Source organism: Salmo salar, chromosome ssa23 (assembly GCF_905237065.1).
Source record: "Salmo salar chromosome ssa23, Ssal_v3.1, whole genome shotgun sequence".
Taxonomy (NCBI): Eukaryota; Metazoa; Chordata; class Actinopteri; order Salmoniformes; family Salmonidae; genus Salmo; species Salmo salar.
In genome coordinates, this window is record NC_059464.1 from 48,982,711 (window position 1) to 48,999,749 (window position 17,039).

The window sequence follows — 17,039 nt, forward strand, 5'->3', positions numbered from 1 at the left end:
ATGTTGTTGTTGGGTTTATTTTTTTTTGTTTGTTGGTTTTCTATGTTTGTAAAAGTGTTATTTTATTGACTCCAGTCCAACAGCCAGAAGCATTACTGGTTCACTGTGAGTGGATTCTGTCTGGCTTCACTGAACATCAGACTGAATGAGGGCGTTAGGACGTTGATATCAGACCTGCTGGGTTCAAACACTATTCAAAATATTTCAAAAAATACTTTTGAGTGCTCTAGCCTCACAGGAGTGTTTGCTCTAGCCTCACAGGAGTGTTTGCTCTAGCCTCACAGGAGTGTTTGCTCTAGCCTCACAGGAGTGTTTGCTCTAGCCTCACAGGAGTGTTGTTACGGTGTTGCTCTAGCCTCACAGGAGTGTTGCTCTAGCCTCACAGGAGTGTTTGCTCTAGCCTCACAGGAGTGTTTGCTCTAGCCTCACAGGAGTGTTTGCTCTAGCCTCACAGGAGTGTTTGCTCTAGCCTCACAGGAGTGTTTGCTCTAGCCTCACAGGAGTGTTTGCTCTAGCCTCACAGGAGTGTTTGCTCTAGCCTCACAGGAGTGTTTGCTCTAGCCTCACAGGAGTGTTTGCTCTAGCCTCACAGGAGTGCCAGATGGGCGGGGGGGTTTGAAAGTGTTGAGACTATTCTATTGGTCCATTAACTCAGTCAAGCTCAATCTAGCCCAGATAAAATATTTGAAATGATTTCGAATACTACTTGAACTCAGATCTGATGTTGGTATTTCTGTCATGTACCAGTCATCATCATATTCCAGTACTGTGTGTGTGTGTGTGTGTGTGTGTGTGTACTGTAAGATCCAGGGTCAACAACACGTTACCACAGCGATTCCGCCTCGCTACACGCCATAAAGCACACAATGGCGCTGCAAAAAAGATGTAAAGGACGGAAACAACGGTTGTCGTTAGTTCTCAACGGAAGAGCGACCTCACCCCAAGACTTTCCTTATAGATGACCTTCACAGAGGGACAGCGGGGGGGGTAGATGAGGGGAGAAAGGGAAAGGGAGGAATTTTATTTAGCAATACTTTATTCGGACTTAAACTACGAGCTACACTCTGTGAGAGGATCGAAGCCTTGCTTGGTGTGTGTCCACATAAAGCGGAGATATCTGGCCATAAATAAAACAGCTACTACTCCGGCTGAGAGCCATATAAACTCAGCAAAAAAAAAGAAACGTCCCTTTTTCAGGACCCTGTCTTTCAAAGATAATTCGTTAAAAATCCAAATAACTTCACAGATCTTCATTGTAAAGGGTTTAAACACTGTTCACTTGCACATAAACAATTAATGAACATGGACCTGTGGAACGGTCGTTAAGACACTAACAGCTTACAGACGGTAGGCAATTAAGGTCACAGTTATGAAAACTTAGGACACTAAAGAGGCCTTTCTACTGACTCTGAAAAACACCAAAAGAAAGATGCCCAGGGTCCCTGCTCATCTGCGTGAACGTGCCTTAGGCATGCTGCAAGGAGGTATGAGGACTGCAGATGTGGCCAGGGAAATAAATTGCAATGTCCGTACTGTGAGACGCCTAAGACAGCGCTACAGGGAGACAGGACGGACAGCTGATCGTCCTCGCAGTGGCAGACCACGTGTAACAACACCTGCACAGGATCGGTACATCCGAACATCACACCTGCTGGACAGGTACAGGATGGCAACAACAACTGCCCGAGTTACACCAGGAAAGCACAATCCCTCCATCAGTGCTCAGACTGTCCGCAATAGGCTGAGAGAGGCTGGACTGAGGGCTTGTAGGCCTGTTGTAAGGCAGGTCCTCACCAGACATCACCGGCAACAACGTCGCCTATGGGCACAAACCCACCGTAGCTGGACCAGACAGGACTGGCAGAAACTGCTCTTCTCTGACGAGTTGTGGTTTTGTCTCACCAGGGGTGATGGTCGGATTCGCGTTTATTGTCGGAGGAATGAGCGTTACACCGAGGCCTGTACTCTGGAGCGGGATCGATTTGGAGGTGGAGGGTCCATCATGGTCTGGGGCGGTGTGTCACAGCATCATCGGACTGAGCTTGTTGTCATTGCAGGCAATCTCTACGCTGTGCGTTACAGGGAAGACATCCTCCTCCCTCATGTGGTACCCTTCCTGCAGGCTCATCCTGACATGACCCTCCAGCATGACAATGCCACCAGCCATACTGCTCATTCTGTGCGTGATGTCAGTGTTCTGCCATGGCCAGCGAAGAGCCTGGATCTCAATCCCATTGAGCACGTCTGGGACCTGTTGGATTGGAGAGTGAGGGCTAGGGCCATTCCCCCCCAGAAATGTCCAGGAACTTGCATGAGCCTTGGTGGAAGAGTGGGGTAACATCTCACAGCAAGAACTGGCAAATCTGGTGCAGTCCGTGAGGAGGAGATGCACTGCAGTACTTAATGCAGCTGGTGGCCACACCAGATACTGACTGTTACTTTTGATTTTGACCCCCCCTTTGTTCAGGGACACATTATTCAATTTCTGTTAGTCACATGTCTGTGGAACTTGTTCAGTTTATGTCTCAGTTGTTGAATCTTGTTATGTTCATACAAATATTTACACACGTTAAGTTTGCTGAAAATAAACGCAGTTGACAGTGAGGACGTTTCTTTTTTGCTGAGTTTATTCACATCTATATGCATGGCTGTGCTTCTGCTCTTCTGATTGGTGTTCGATCTGTCCGTTAGGCACTGGAACATATGAGGAATGTTTCATGTCTTCAGTCTGACACGAGGAACTGAGCAGTCTACTAGTAGTGCACTACTTCTCTATGGGGCTCTGGTCCAAAGTAGTGCACTACTTCTCTATGGGGCTCTGGTCCAAAGTAGTGCACTACTTCTCTATGGGGCTCTGGTCCAAAGTAGTGCACTACTTCTCTATGGGGCTCTGGTCCAAAGTAGTGCACTACTTCTCTATGGGGCTCTGGTCCAAAGTAGTGCACTACTTCTCTATGGGGCTCTGGTCCAAAGTAGTGCACTACTTCTCTATGGGGCTCTGGTCCAAAGTAGTGCACTACTTCTCTATGGGGCTCTGGTCCAAAGTAGTGCACTACTTCTCTATGGGGCTCTGGTCCAAAGTAGTGCACTACTTCTCTATGGGGCTCTGGTCCAAAGTAGTGCACTACTTCTCTATGGGGCTCTGGTCCAAAGTAGTGCACTACTTCTCTATGGGGCTCTGGTCCAAAGTAGTGCACTACTTCTCTATGGGGCTCTGGTCCAAAGTAGTGCACTACTTCTCTATGGGGCTCTGGTCCAAAGTAGTGCACTACTTCTCTATGGTGCTCTGGTCCAAAGTAGTGCACTACTTCTCTATGGTGCTCTGGTCCAAAGTAGTGCACTACTTCTCTATGGGGCTCTGGTCCAAGGTGAAGGCCTTGGCAGAGTGGTGCCAGGAATATAACCTCTCCTTCAACGTCAACAAAACGAAGGAGCTGATCGTGGACTTCAGGAAACAGCAGAGGGAGCAGCTCCTATCCACATCGAAGGGAACGCAGTGGAGAAGGTGAAAATGTGAATGTATCTCTTGTCTGTCACCTTGATTACTCAAAATCCTCTCGACCTGTGTGCACCAACTAGATTGTAACAACCTCATGATGGGTACAAGGGAACATTCTAGTATCATGTAGTATCCTAAACCTATCGATGTTAATTAACAATGAGCTGGGTGAATGGAATATAAATGACAGTCATCCAATATGCTGTATATGTCACGAATCCCACCGAAGGTGGATCGCCTGCCTGTTCGGGCGGCGCTCGGCGTTCTACTTTTTCCTTTTCTGTTCTGTTCGGTCTTATTGGTTGGAACCTGTTCCCTGTTGTGTTTCTTGATGTGTGTTTATTTAAGCCTGTTAAACCCGCCCAGGTTCGTGCGGGATTATTTCACTGTTTTGTTTTGGATGTGCTGGCTGATGCCTTATTTTCTCTCCGGACTGTTTTGCCCTGTGTGTTGGGTTGGTCTTTCTTATTACGCGCCATTCTGTTTTGGCGTGACCGTGTTGTGCCAGAGAAGATAAAGACGTGACACTTCCCTGTGGCTCAGTTGGTAGAGCATGGTGTTTTGCAACGCCAGGGTTGTGGGTTCGATTCCCACAGGGGGGCCAGTACAAAAACAAAAAAAAATTAAAATAATGCATGAAATGAAATGTATGTATTCACTACTGTAAGTCGCTCTGGATAAGAGCGTCTGCTAAATGACAAAAAATGTACCCTCTGCTCTCTGCGTCTGACTCCAACCACCTAGAATCTTTGTCAGTATAGAAACAAGGCCACTACTGGTGTGGTTGAATATATTCTGTGACTATTGTCTTCTTGTTGTCTCTGCCTTATATATATATCAAAAAGGTGGCATATGAACTAATATTATAGAGAAAACAATGCAATTATCACAACCACAGGTCGTCATAGGGCTTTTTACCCCCCCCCCCTGGCTTGGCTTCCCCATTGATTTTAGCCACGCACACTGATACTGTGATTGTGACCCGTTTCCTTGAATAATAATTGAGCTCTGTTTGCAGACAACACAACAGAAAGAGAAAAGACTCCATATCTGTTGATGCTATTAAACACCCTCTTTTGTTCTCTCGTGCCTAATGATCCATGTATGCCGTCTAGGGCTGTGTGTGTGTGTGTGTGTGTGTGTGTGTGTGTGTGTGTGTGTGTGTGTGTGTGTGTGTGTGTGTGTGTGTGTGTGTGTGTGTCTGTTTGTGTATAAAACTCTACGGATCTGCACGTCTTTTAACACACACACACATCTTCATAACCTATCTTCCTGTTGAATGGTGGTGGTTTGCCCTGGAGGCTAAATTATGTTGGCTACTAGCAGGGTTTATAAAGAAGGCTGGACCTCAAAAATGTTTCTCTCTGAATGCCCCAGCTATCCCTCCCTCTCCAGGCCTATCCTGCTGCTACAATCGTCTGTCTGTCTGTCTGTCTGTCTGTCTGTCTGTCTGTCTGTCTGTCTGTCTGTCTGTCTGTCTGTCTGTCTGTCTGTCTGTCTGTCTGTCTGTCTGTCTGTCTGTCTGTCTGTCTCTCTCTCTCTCTCTCTCTCTCTCTCTCTCTCTCTCTCTCATTAGATAGTGACAGTATTAAACAGATAATTTCAAAAGGTTATTCGCCACATTGTCCTATATTTATTTATTTTAATCCCAGGTCCCCGTCCCCGCAGGAGGCCTTTTGCCTTTTGGTGGTAATAATAATATACATTGAACAAAAATATAACAACAAATTGTAAGATTTTACTGAGTTACAGTTGATATAAGGAACTCATTTGATTTAAATAAATTCATTAGGTCCTAATCTATGGATTTCACATCACTGGGAATACAGATATGCCCTAATCTATGGATTTCACATGACTGGGAATACAGATATGCCCTAATCTATGGATTTCACATGTCTGGGAATACAGATTTGCCCTAATCTATGGATTTCACATGGCTGGGAATACAGATATGCCCTAATCTATGGATTTCACATGTCTGGGAATACAGATATGCCCTAATCTATGGATTTCACATGGCTGGGAATACAGATATGCCCTAATCTATGGATTTCACATGGCTGGGAATACAGATATGCCCTAATCTATGGATTTCACATGGCTGGGAATACAGATATGCCCTAATCTATGGATTTCACATGACTGGGAATACAGATATGGCCTAATCTATGGATTTCACATTGCTGGGATTACAGATATGCCCTAATCTATGGATTTCACATGGCTGGGAATACAGATATGAATCTGTTGGTTCACATGGCCGGGAATACAGATATGCCCTAATCTATGGATTTCACATGACTGGGAATACAGATATGCCCTAATCTATGGATTTCACATGGCTGGGAATACAGATATGCCCTAATCTATGGATTTCACATGGCTGGGAATACAGATATGCCCTAATCTATGGATTTCACATGACTGGGAATACAGATATGCCCTAATCTATGGATTTCACATGGCTCGGAATACAGATATGCCCTAATCTATGGATTTCACATGACTGGGAACACAGATATGAATCTGTTGGTCATAGATACCTTTAAAAAAGGTAGGGGTGTGGATCAGAAAACCAGTCAGTATCTGGTGTCTCCACCATTTGCCTCATGCAGCGCGACACATCTCCTTCACATAGAGTTGATCAGGCTGTTGATTGTGGCCTGAGGAATGTTGTCCCCACTGCTTATCAATGGCTGTGTGAATATATTGATATATATATGATATACAGTACCAGTCAATAGTTTTACAACACTTACTCATTCAAGGGTTTTTTTCTTTATTTTTTACTATTTTTCTAGTGAATAATAGTGAAGACGTCAAAACTATGAAATAACACATATGGAATAACGTAGTAACCAGAAAAGGGTTAAACAAATCAAAATATATTTTATATTTGAGACTATGTGTTATTTCATAGTTTTGATGTCTTCACTATTATTCTATAATGTAGAAAATAGTAAGAATAAAGAAAAACCCTTGAATGAGTAGGTGTCCAAACTTTTGACTGGTATTGTATGTCAATTAGATATTTCTGTATTTCTAAAAATATGTTTTCTCTTTTTTCATTATGGGGTATTGTGATGTCATTATGGGGTATTGCGATGTCATTATGGGTTATTGCGATGTCATTATGGGGTATTGTGTGTAGATGGATGAGACAGAAAAAAAAAGATTTCATCCATTTTGAATTCAGGCTGTAACACAACAAAATGTGGAATAAGTCACAGGGTATGAATACTTTCTGAATGCACTGCGTATGCTTTCACTTCAAAAGAGCACAGATGACCAGTATTTTCTGTGTTTCCTGTAGAAGACTATGGACACCCTCACACACACACATGAACTGAACAGACTTTTGTGTCGTCACATGAGAGTGGGACAGGAGAGCGCCAGAGCAACAGTCTCTAAGAGCGACAGTCTCTAAGAGCGACAGTCTCTAAGAGCGACAGTCTCTAAGGTAAACTCTAACCTGTCACTGTCTAACACGGTGAGTGAGTGGCTTCATTCAACCAGCCAGCTTGCTGTTCTCCTCACTCTGCTTTATTCACCTAAGTAATGGATAACAGGACATTGTGTCATTGTGGCTCTAGGCTGAGGATACTGAACTGCAGAGATCTACACTAAGCTTATTAGTTAACCTCTTACGACACCAATCGCATAGGGGGCAGTATTGTCACTTTCGGATGAAATACGTGCCCATATTAAACTGCCTCCTAATCAAACTCAGAATCTAGGATATGCATATTATTAGTAAATTTGGATAGAAAACACTATGAAGTTTCTAAAACTGTTTGAATGATGTCTGTGAGTATAACAGAACTCATATGGCAGGCAAAAACCTGAGTAAAATCCTACCAGGAAGTGGAAATCTGATGCGTGGAATCTTTCCAAGTCATTGCCTATCAAACACACAGTGACTAAGGATTCATTGAGCACTTCCTAAGGCTTCCACTAGATGTCAACAGTCTTTAGAAAGTTGTTTGAGGCGTCTATGATGAACAGAGAGCGAACAAGAAGGTGGGGAAGTTGTTGACCCAGGGAAGGACATAAGTTCATTGGCGCGCATTCATGTGAGATGTAGCTGTGTTCCAAAACGTTTTTTCAAGACACTGGAATCGTCCGGTTGGAATATTATTGAAGTTCTAAGTGAAAAAAGGCCCTAAAGATTGATGCTTTACAACGTTTGACATGTTTGAAAGAACGTAAATAGAACTTTCTTTACTTTTCGTCGTGACATTTTCCGTGCGCTTCCTACACTTGGAGTAGCTAACTGAACGCGCAAACAACAAGGAGCTATTTGGACATAAATTATGGAGTTCAGCACAAAAAAAAAGAAATGTATGCATTCACTACTGTAAGTCGCTCTGGATAAGAGCGTCTGCTAAATGACTAAAATGTTAAAAAAAAAAAAAAAAAAATGTAAAAAAATGAGTTTATCGAACAAAACTACATTTATTGTGGACCTGGGATTCCTGGAAATGCCTTCTGATGAATATGATCAAAGGTAAGTGAATATTTCTAATGCTATTTATGATTTTAGATGACTCCAGAATGGCGGGTAACTGTATTGCCTGGTGTATTTTTCTGAGCGCCGTACTCAGATTATTGCAAAGTGTGCTTTCCCCGTGAAGCTTTTTGAAATCTGTCACAGCAGTTGCATAAAGGAGATGTTCATCTATAATTCTTTGAATAACAGTTTAATATTTGATCAACGTTTATGACGAGTATTTTTGTAAATTGTTGTGCTGATTCACTGGCAGTATTGGAGGCAAAATATTTTCTGAATGTCACGCGCCAATGTAAAATGCTGTTTTTGGATATAAATATCAACTTGATCTAACAAAAAATGCATGTATTGTGTAACATGATGTCCTAGGAGTGTCATCTGATGAAGATCATCAAAGGTTAGTGCTTCATTTAGCTGTGTTTTGGGTATTTGTGATGCATCTAGTTGCTTGGAAAATGGCTGTGTGGTTATTTGTGTCTATGTACTCTCCTAACATAATCTAATGTTTTGCTTTCACTGTAAAGCCTTTTTGAAATCGGACAACGTGGTTCGATTTAGGAGAGGTGTATCTATAAAATGGTGTAAAATAGTCGTATGTTTGAGAAATTGAAATTATTAGATTTGTGGTTTTGAATTTGGCGCTCTGATTTTTCACTGCCTATTGTCAAACTCAGTCCCGCTGACGGGATTGGTGTCTTCTGAATTAAGATAAGAATTTCCACTAAGACTATAAGTTAAGATAAGACTTTCCACTAAGACTATAAGTTAAGATAAGACTTACCACTAAGACTATAAGTTAAGATAAGACTTACCACAAAGACTATAAGTTAAGATAAGACTTACCACAAAGACTATAAGTTAAGTTAAGACTTTCCACTAAGACTATAAGTTAAGATAAGACTTACCACAAAGACTATAAGTTAAGATAAGACTTACCACAAAGACTATAAGTTAAGATAAGACTTTCCACTAAGATTAGAAGTTAAGACTTTCCACAAAGACTATAAATTAAGATTTTCCACTAACACTATAAGTTAAGATAAGACTTTCCACTAAGACAAAAGCTACGATAAGACTTTCCACTAAGACTATTAGTTAAGATAAGACTTTCCAATAAGACTATTAGTTAAGATAAGACTTTCCACTAAGACTACAAGTTAAGATAAGACTTTCAGTCTCCTTGCTGACTATCCATTAGGACATGCCACTCTCTGACCTTACAGTGACCTATGCAGTGGCTCCATCTCTTTGGCAACCGGCAGGTTGTAGTTACCAAATCCTAGACCGTGAAATGACCAAATCCTAGACCGTGTAGTTACCAAATCCTAGACCGTGTAATTACCCAAATCCTAGACCGTGTAATTACCAAATCCTAGACCGTGAGACCTTGTAGTTACCAAATCCTAGACCGTGTAATTACCAAATCCTAGACCGTGAGACCTTGTAGTTACCAAATCCTAGACCGTGTAATTACCCAAATCCTAGACCGTGGCTTGCAGTTACCAAATCCTAGACCGTGAGACCTTGTAGTTACCAAATCCTAGACCGTGTAATTACCAAATCCTAGACCGTGTAATTACCAAATCCTAGACTGTGAGACCTTGTAGTTACCAAATCCTAGACCGTGTAGTTACCAAATCCTAGACCGTGAGACCGTGTAGTTACCAAATCCTAGACCGTGTAGTTACCAAATCCTAGACCGTGTAGTTACCAAATCCTAGACTGTGAGACCTTGTAGTTACCAAATCCTAGACCGTGTAATTACCAAATCCTAGACCGTGTAATTACCAAATCCTAGACCGTGTAGTTACCAAATCCTAGACCGTGTAATTACCAAATCCTAGACCGTGTAATTACCAAATCCTAGACCGTGTAATTACCAAATCCTAGACCGTGTAATTACCAAATCCTAGACCGTGTAATTACCAAATCCTAGACTGTGAGACCGTGAGACCTTGTAATTACCCAAATCCTAGACCGCGAGCAGTTTAGGCACTTAACCCTTAAATTCCTCCAGTGTTCAGGACTGTGGTTATCATAGTGGTGTGACAGGTGAAAGGTCATAGTGTGTGATCCACCCTACCTGAGCCCAGGCCTTCCGCCAGCGTTCAGGACTGTGATGGCTGTACTCCTGCTGAGCCCAGGTAGAGCAGTTCAGGTGAGACACATCGCAGTATGCTGTGCCCCGCCCACCCATCTCAGAGTCCATCTTGAAGAGCCAGCGCCTCACCTCCATGTGGTCTGTCATCAGCTGGGCCAGGGTTTCATGGAGCTGGGGAGAGAGGAAACAGAGAGGGGGAGAGAGAGATCAGACCAAACCAAACACAATTAGACCCAACCAAATCATGAGAAAACAAAAAAGATAATTACTTGACACATTGGAAAGAATTAACAAAAAAACTGAGTAAACTAGAATGCTATTTGGCCCTAAACAGAGAGAACACAGTGGCAGAATACCTGACCACTGTGACTGACCCAAACTTAAGGAAAGCTTTGACTATGTACAGCCTCAGTGAGCATAGCCTTGCTATTGAGAAAGGCCACTGTAGGCAGACCTGGCTCTCAAGAGAAGACAGGCTATGTGCAACACTGCCCACAAAATGAGGTGGAAACTGAGCTGCACTTCCTAACCTCCTGCCAAATGTATGACCATATTAGAGACACATATTCCTCTCAGATTACACAGATCCACAAAGAATTCAAAAACTCCCATATCTACTGGGTGAAATACCACAGTGTGCCATCACAGCAGCAAGATGTGTGACCTGTTGCCACAAGAAAAGGGGCAACCAGTGAAGAACAAACACCATTGTAAATACAACCCATATTTTTGTTTATTTATCTTCCCTTTTGTACTTCAACTATTTGCACATCGTTACAACCCTGTACATAGTCAAAATATGACATTTGAAATGTCTCTATTCTTTTGGAACTTTTGTGAGTGTAATGTTTACTGGTAATTTTTTATTGTTTATTTCACTTTTTGTTTATTATCCATTTTGCTTGTTTTGCCAATGTAAACATACAGTATGTTTCCCATACCAATAAAGTATGCTTCCCATACCAAGAAAGCCATTTTTTTTTTTTTACATTTTTACATTTTAGTCATTTAGCTACTACTTACAGTAGTGAATGCATACATTTCATTTTAATTTCATGCATTAAAAAAATATATAAAATTATACTGGCCCCCCGTGGGAATCGAACCCACAACCCTGGCGTTGCACACACCATGCTCTACCAACTGAGCCACAGGGAACTGAATTGATAAAGAGAAGAAGAATACCTGTTGAATTGATAGAGAGAAGAAGAAGAATACCTGTTGAATTGATAGAGAGAAGAAGAAGAATACCTGTTGAATTGATAGAGAGAAGAAGAAGAATACCTGTTGAATTGATAGAGAGAAGAAGAAGAATACCTGTTGAATTGATAGAAAGAAGAAGAATACCTGTTGTAAGGAGTATATGTCCCACTGTCCTGGGGGCACGGTGACCCCTGCGCCAGTAAAGATCCTCCTGCCTCCGGACTTGGTGCTGTAGAGTCGGGCCACAGCAGGTTCTGGCCCCAGGAGGGGAACCCCCAGCTCATCAGCCACTGCCAGGTCATCTAAGTGGGCCACACCGCCCACCATGTAGGCATGCTGACCCTGGATCAGGTTACGGATTCGTCGTAGGGTTCGAGGGCTGTACTTTAACAGCGTGGACAGACACATGTTGTGGGTCTAGATGGAGCGGAGAGGAAGATAAAAAAAAAAATTGAGTGTCTATTTGTCTTTTGGGGGGGGGGGGGGGTTCTCAGACAGGTACATGCAGGGATGAAATTGAAGGATTATGGGTACTGGCTAACCTGAGAAAGGCTAGTAGGTTGTGATTTCTACTTACAGGCCCTTCCCAACAATACAAAGAGAAAAAAAAATGTTTTCACTAACTATAGTATTTAACAGTCTTATGGCTTGGGGTTAACAGCTGTTCAGGGTCCTTTTCGTTCCATACTTGGTGCACTGGTACTGTTTGCCATGTGGTAACACAGAGAACAGTCTATGACTTGGGTGGCTGAAGACTCTGAACATTTTTAACGCATTCCTCTGACACCGCCTGGTATAGAGGTCCTGGATGGCAGGGAGTCGGCCCCAGTGATGTACTGGGCTGTACGCACTACCCTCTGTAGCGCCTTGCTGTCGGATGCCAAGCAGTTGCCATACCAAGCTGTGATGCAACCAGTCAAGATGCTCTCAATGGTGCAGCTAAAAATCTTTTTGAGGTTCTGAGGGCCCCTGCCAAATCTTTTCAGCTTCCTGAGGAGAAAAAGGTGTTGTCGTGCCCTCTTTACAACTGTCTTGGTGTGTGTGGACTTTGATAATTCCTTAGTGATGTGGACACCAAGGAACTTGAAGCCCTCGACAAGCTCCACTACAGCCCCTCTGTTTCCTGTAGTCCACGATAATCTCCTTTGTCTTGCTGACGTTGAGGGAGAGGTTGTTGTCCTGGCTCCACACTGACAGGTCTCTGACCTCCTTCCTGTAGTCTTTCTCGGCAAACTTAATGATGACGTTGGAATCATGCGCGGCCACGCAGTCGTGGGGGAACAGGGACTACAGGAGAGGACTAAGCATGCACCCCTGATTGGCACACGTGTTAAGGGTCAGTTTGATGGATGTGTTGTTGCCTACCCTCACCACATGGGGGCGGCCTGTCAGAAAGTCCAGGATCCAGTTGCAGAGGAAGTTGTTTAATCACAGGGTCCTTAACTTACCGAGTCTGACAAGGTAAAAATCTGTTGCTCTGCCCCTGAGCAAGGCAGTTAACCCACTGTTCCCCGGGCACCGAAGGTGCGGATGTCGATTAAGGCAACCCCCTGCACCTCTGATTCAGAGGGGTTGGGTTAAATGCAGAAGACACATTTCAGTTGAAGGCATTCAGTTGTACAACTGACTAGGTATCCCCCTTTTCCCTTTCCCTTAGTGATGAGCTTTGTGGGCACTATGGTGTTGAACGCTGAGCTGTAGTCAATGAACAGCATTCTCGTGTAGGTGTTCCTTTTGTCCAGATGGGAAAGGGCAGTGTAGAGTGCAATAGAGATTGCGTCATCTGTGGATCTGATGGGGCAGTATGCGAATTGGAGTGGGTCCAGTGTGTCTGGGATGATGGTGTTAATGTGAGTCATGACCAGCCTTTTCAAAGCATTTCATGGCTACAGATGTGATTGGTACAGGGTGATAATAATTTAGACAGGGTACCTTGGAGTTCTTCGGCACAGGGACTACATTTACATTTACATTTAAGTCATTTAGCAGACGCTCTTATCCAGAGCGACTTACAAATTGGTGCATTCACCTTATAATATCCAGTGGAACAACCACTTTACAATAGTGCATCTAAATCTTTTAAGGGGGGGTTAGAAGGATTACTTTATCCTATCCCAGGTATTCCTTGAAGAGGTGGGGTTTCAGGTGTCTCCGGAAGGTGGTGATTGACTCCGCTGTCCTGGCGTCGTGAGGGAGCTTGTTCCACCATTGGGGTGCCAGAGCAGCGAACAGTTTTGACTGGGCTGAGCGGGAACTGTGCTTCCTCAGAGGTAGGGAGGCGAGCAGGCCAGAGGTGGATGAACGCAGTGCCCTTGTTTGGGTGTAGGGCCTGATCAGAGCCTGAAGGTACGGAGGTGCCGTTCCCCTCACAGCTCCATAGGCAAGCACCATGGTCTTGTAGCGGATGCGAGCTTCGACTGGAAGCCAGTGGAGAGAGCGGAGGAGCGGGGTGACGTGAGAGAACTTGGGAAGGTTGAACACCAGACGGGCTGCGGCGTTCTGGATGAGTTGTAGGGGTTTAATGGCACAAGCAGGGAGCCCAGCCAACAACGAGTTGCAGTAATCCAGACGGGAGATGACAAGTGCCTGGATTAGGACCTGCGCCGCTTCCTGTGTGAGGCAGGGTCGTACTCTGCGAATGTTGTAGAGCATGAACCTACAGGATCGGGTCACCGCCTTGATGTTAGTGTAGAACGACAGGGTGTTGTCCAGGGTCGGTGGTCTGCTTGAAACATGTAGGTATTACAAATTGGGTCTGGGAAAAGTTGAAAATATCAGTGAAGACACTTTCCAGCTGGTCAGCGCCTGCTCTGAGTACACATCCTGGTAATCCATATGCGGCCGTGTGATTGTTAACATGTTTATAGGTCTTACTCACATCGGCTACGGAGAGTGATCATACAGTCATCCAGAACAGCTGGTGCTCTCATGAATGGTTCAGCGTTGCTAGCCTAGCATAGAAGGTATTTATCTTGTCTGGTAGGCTCGCATCACTGGACAGCTCGTGGCTGGGTTTCCCTTTGTATTCCGTGATAATTTGCAAGCCCTGCCACATCCGACAAGCGTCAGAGCCGGTGTAGTAGGATTCGATCTTATTCCTGTATTGATGCTTTGTCTGTTTGATGGTTCGTCGGAGGGCATAGCGAGATTTCTTATAAGCGTACGGATTAGTGTACCGCTCCTTGAAAGCGGCAGCTCTAGCCTTTAGCTCAGTGCGGATGTTGCCTGTAATCCACGGCTTCTGGTTTGGATATGTACGTACGGTCACTGTGGGGATGACGTCGTTGATGCACTTATTAATGAAGCCAAAGCCTTCAGATGAATTCCAGAACATACAGTATTCAGTTTTGCTGCATTAAAGCCACCGGCCACTAGGACTGAGTGAGCATTTTGTTGTTTGCTTATTGCCCTATACAGCTCGCTGAGTGCGGTATTAAATGCCAGCATCGGCTTGTGGCGGTAAATCGACAGCTACAAAAAAGATATACTGAACTATATTATAAAATGCAACATACAACAATTTCAAAGATTTCACAGAGTTACAGTTTAAATAAGGAAATCTGTCAACTGAAATAATTTAATTAGGCCATAACCTATGGATTCGTGTGGTTCTTGGAGGGCAGAGGCCCACCCACTTGGTAGCCAGAACAAGCCAATCAGAATTAGATTTTCCCCACAAAAGGGCTTTATTACAGACCCAAATACCCCCCTCCCCCCGATCACGCAGGTGAAGAAGCCGGATGTGGGCTGGTGTGGTTAGAGTGTAGAGGTGGTAGGTAGCCTAGTGGTTAGAGTGTAGAGGTGGTAGGTAGCCTAGTGGTTAGAGTGTAGAGGTGGCAGGTAGCCTAGTGGTTAGAGTGTAGAGGAGGTAGGTAGCCTAGTGGTTAGAGTGTAGAGGTGGTAGGTAGCCCCCAGTTGAATAGAGGGTTCCATTGGGACTGCCCATTGGTCTCCTATTTTAAAGGCTGTGGAGTGCCTGTAGGTCTGCTGCCGGATGTGGGCTGGTGTGGTTTACACGTGGTCTGCGGTTTTGAGGCCGGTTGGACGTACTGCCAAATGATCTAAAACGACATTGGAGGCGGCTTATGGTAGAGAAATTAACATGAAATTCTCTGGCAATAGCTCTGGTGGACATTCCAGCAGTCAGAATGGCAATTGCACTGCTCCCTCAAAAAAGCATTGTGTTGTGTGACAAAACTGCACATTTTAGAGTGGCCTTTTATTGTCCCCGGCACAAGGTGCACCTTTGTAGTGACCGTGCTGTTTAATCAGCTTCTTGATATTCCACGCCTGTCAGGTGGATGGATTATCTTGGCAAAGGAGAAATACTCACTAACAGGGATGTAAACAAATTTGTGCACAACATTTTAAAGAAATCATATTTCTGGGATCTTTTATTTCAGCTGAAGACAAACACTTTAGATGTTCTGTTTTACGTTTTGTTCAGTGTTGATGAAAACTCTCTTGGTAAAGAATATAGTCTACAGGTTATAGGGAAATTGGATACCTAGTCAGCTGCACAACTGAATGGAGTCAACTGAAAAGTATCTTCTGCATTTAACCTCTGAATCAGAGAGGTGCCTTAATCAATGTGATTGGTGCCCGGGGAGCAGCGGTTGGGGGTTTTACTGCTTAAGGGAAGAACGGCAGTTTTGTCTACCTTGCCAGCTCTGGGATTGAACCAGTGACCTTTCGGTTACTGCCCCCACGCTCTTAACGCCTAGGCTACCTGCCGCCCCTTAACCGCTAGGCTACCTGCCGCACCTTAACCGCTAGGCTACCTGCCGCCCCTTAACCGCTAGGCTACCTGCCGCCCCTCTAACCGCTAGGCTACCTGCCGCCCCTTAACCGCTAGGCTACCTGCCTCCCTTACTAACCGCTAGGCTACCTGCCTCCCCTTAACCGCTAGGCTACCTGCCGCCCCTCTAACCACTAGGCTACCTGCCGCCCCTTAACCGCTAGGCTACCTGCCTCCCCTCTAACCACTAGGCTACCTGCCGCCCCTCTAACCACCAGGCTACCTGCCTCCCCTCTAACCACCAGGCTACCTGCCGCCCCTCTAACCACTAGGCTACCTGCCGCACCTCTAACCGCTAGGCTACCTGCCGCCCCTCTAACCGCTAGGCTACCTGCCGCCCCTCTAACCGCTAGGCTACCTGCCGCCCCTCTAACCACTAGGCTACCTGCCGCCCCTTAACAACTAGACTACCTGCCGCCCCTCTAACCGCTAGGCTACCTGCCACCCCTCTAACCACTAGACTACCTGCCTCCCCTCTAACCGCTAGGCTACCTGCCGCCCCTTAACCGCTAGGCTACCTGCCGCCCCTCTAACCACTAGGCTACCTGCCTCCCCCCTCTAACCATGAGGCTACCTGCCTCCCCCCTCTAACCACGAGGCTACCTGTCGCCCCCTCTAACCACGAGGCTACCTGCCGCCCCTTAACCCTAACCCTTCCCCCCCCCCCCCTAACAGAACAGAGGGTAGAGGAAGTAGATAACTGTGGTGGTCCTCCCCCTAACAGAACAGAGAGTAGAGGAAGTAGATAACTGTGGTGGTCCCCCAGCCCCTCCCCCCCTAACAGAACAGAGGGTAGAGGAAGTAGATAACTGTGGTGGTCCCCCAGCCCCCTCCCCCCCTAACAGAACAGAGGGTAGAGGAAGTAGATAACTGTGGTGGTCCCCCAGCCCCCTCCCCCTAACAGAACAGAGGGTAGAGGAAGTAG

General features: G+C 45.1%; 1 protein-coding gene across 1 annotated transcript in view; it reads right to left on the minus strand.

Annotated features, from left to right (window-relative positions):
- Window positions 1–17,039, minus strand: part of iqch (IQ motif containing H) — a 158,356-nt gene that overhangs the window by 76,260 nt on the left and 65,057 nt on the right. The window contains exons 14-15 of the mRNA XM_045706147.1: window positions 11,461–11,733; window positions 10,096–10,284 (exon numbers count right to left, since the gene is read on the minus strand). Coding sequence (XP_045562103.1) covers window positions 10,096–10,284; window positions 11,461–11,733 — 462 coding nt within the window. The remainder of the gene's footprint in view (window positions 1–10,095; window positions 10,285–11,460; window positions 11,734–17,039) is intronic.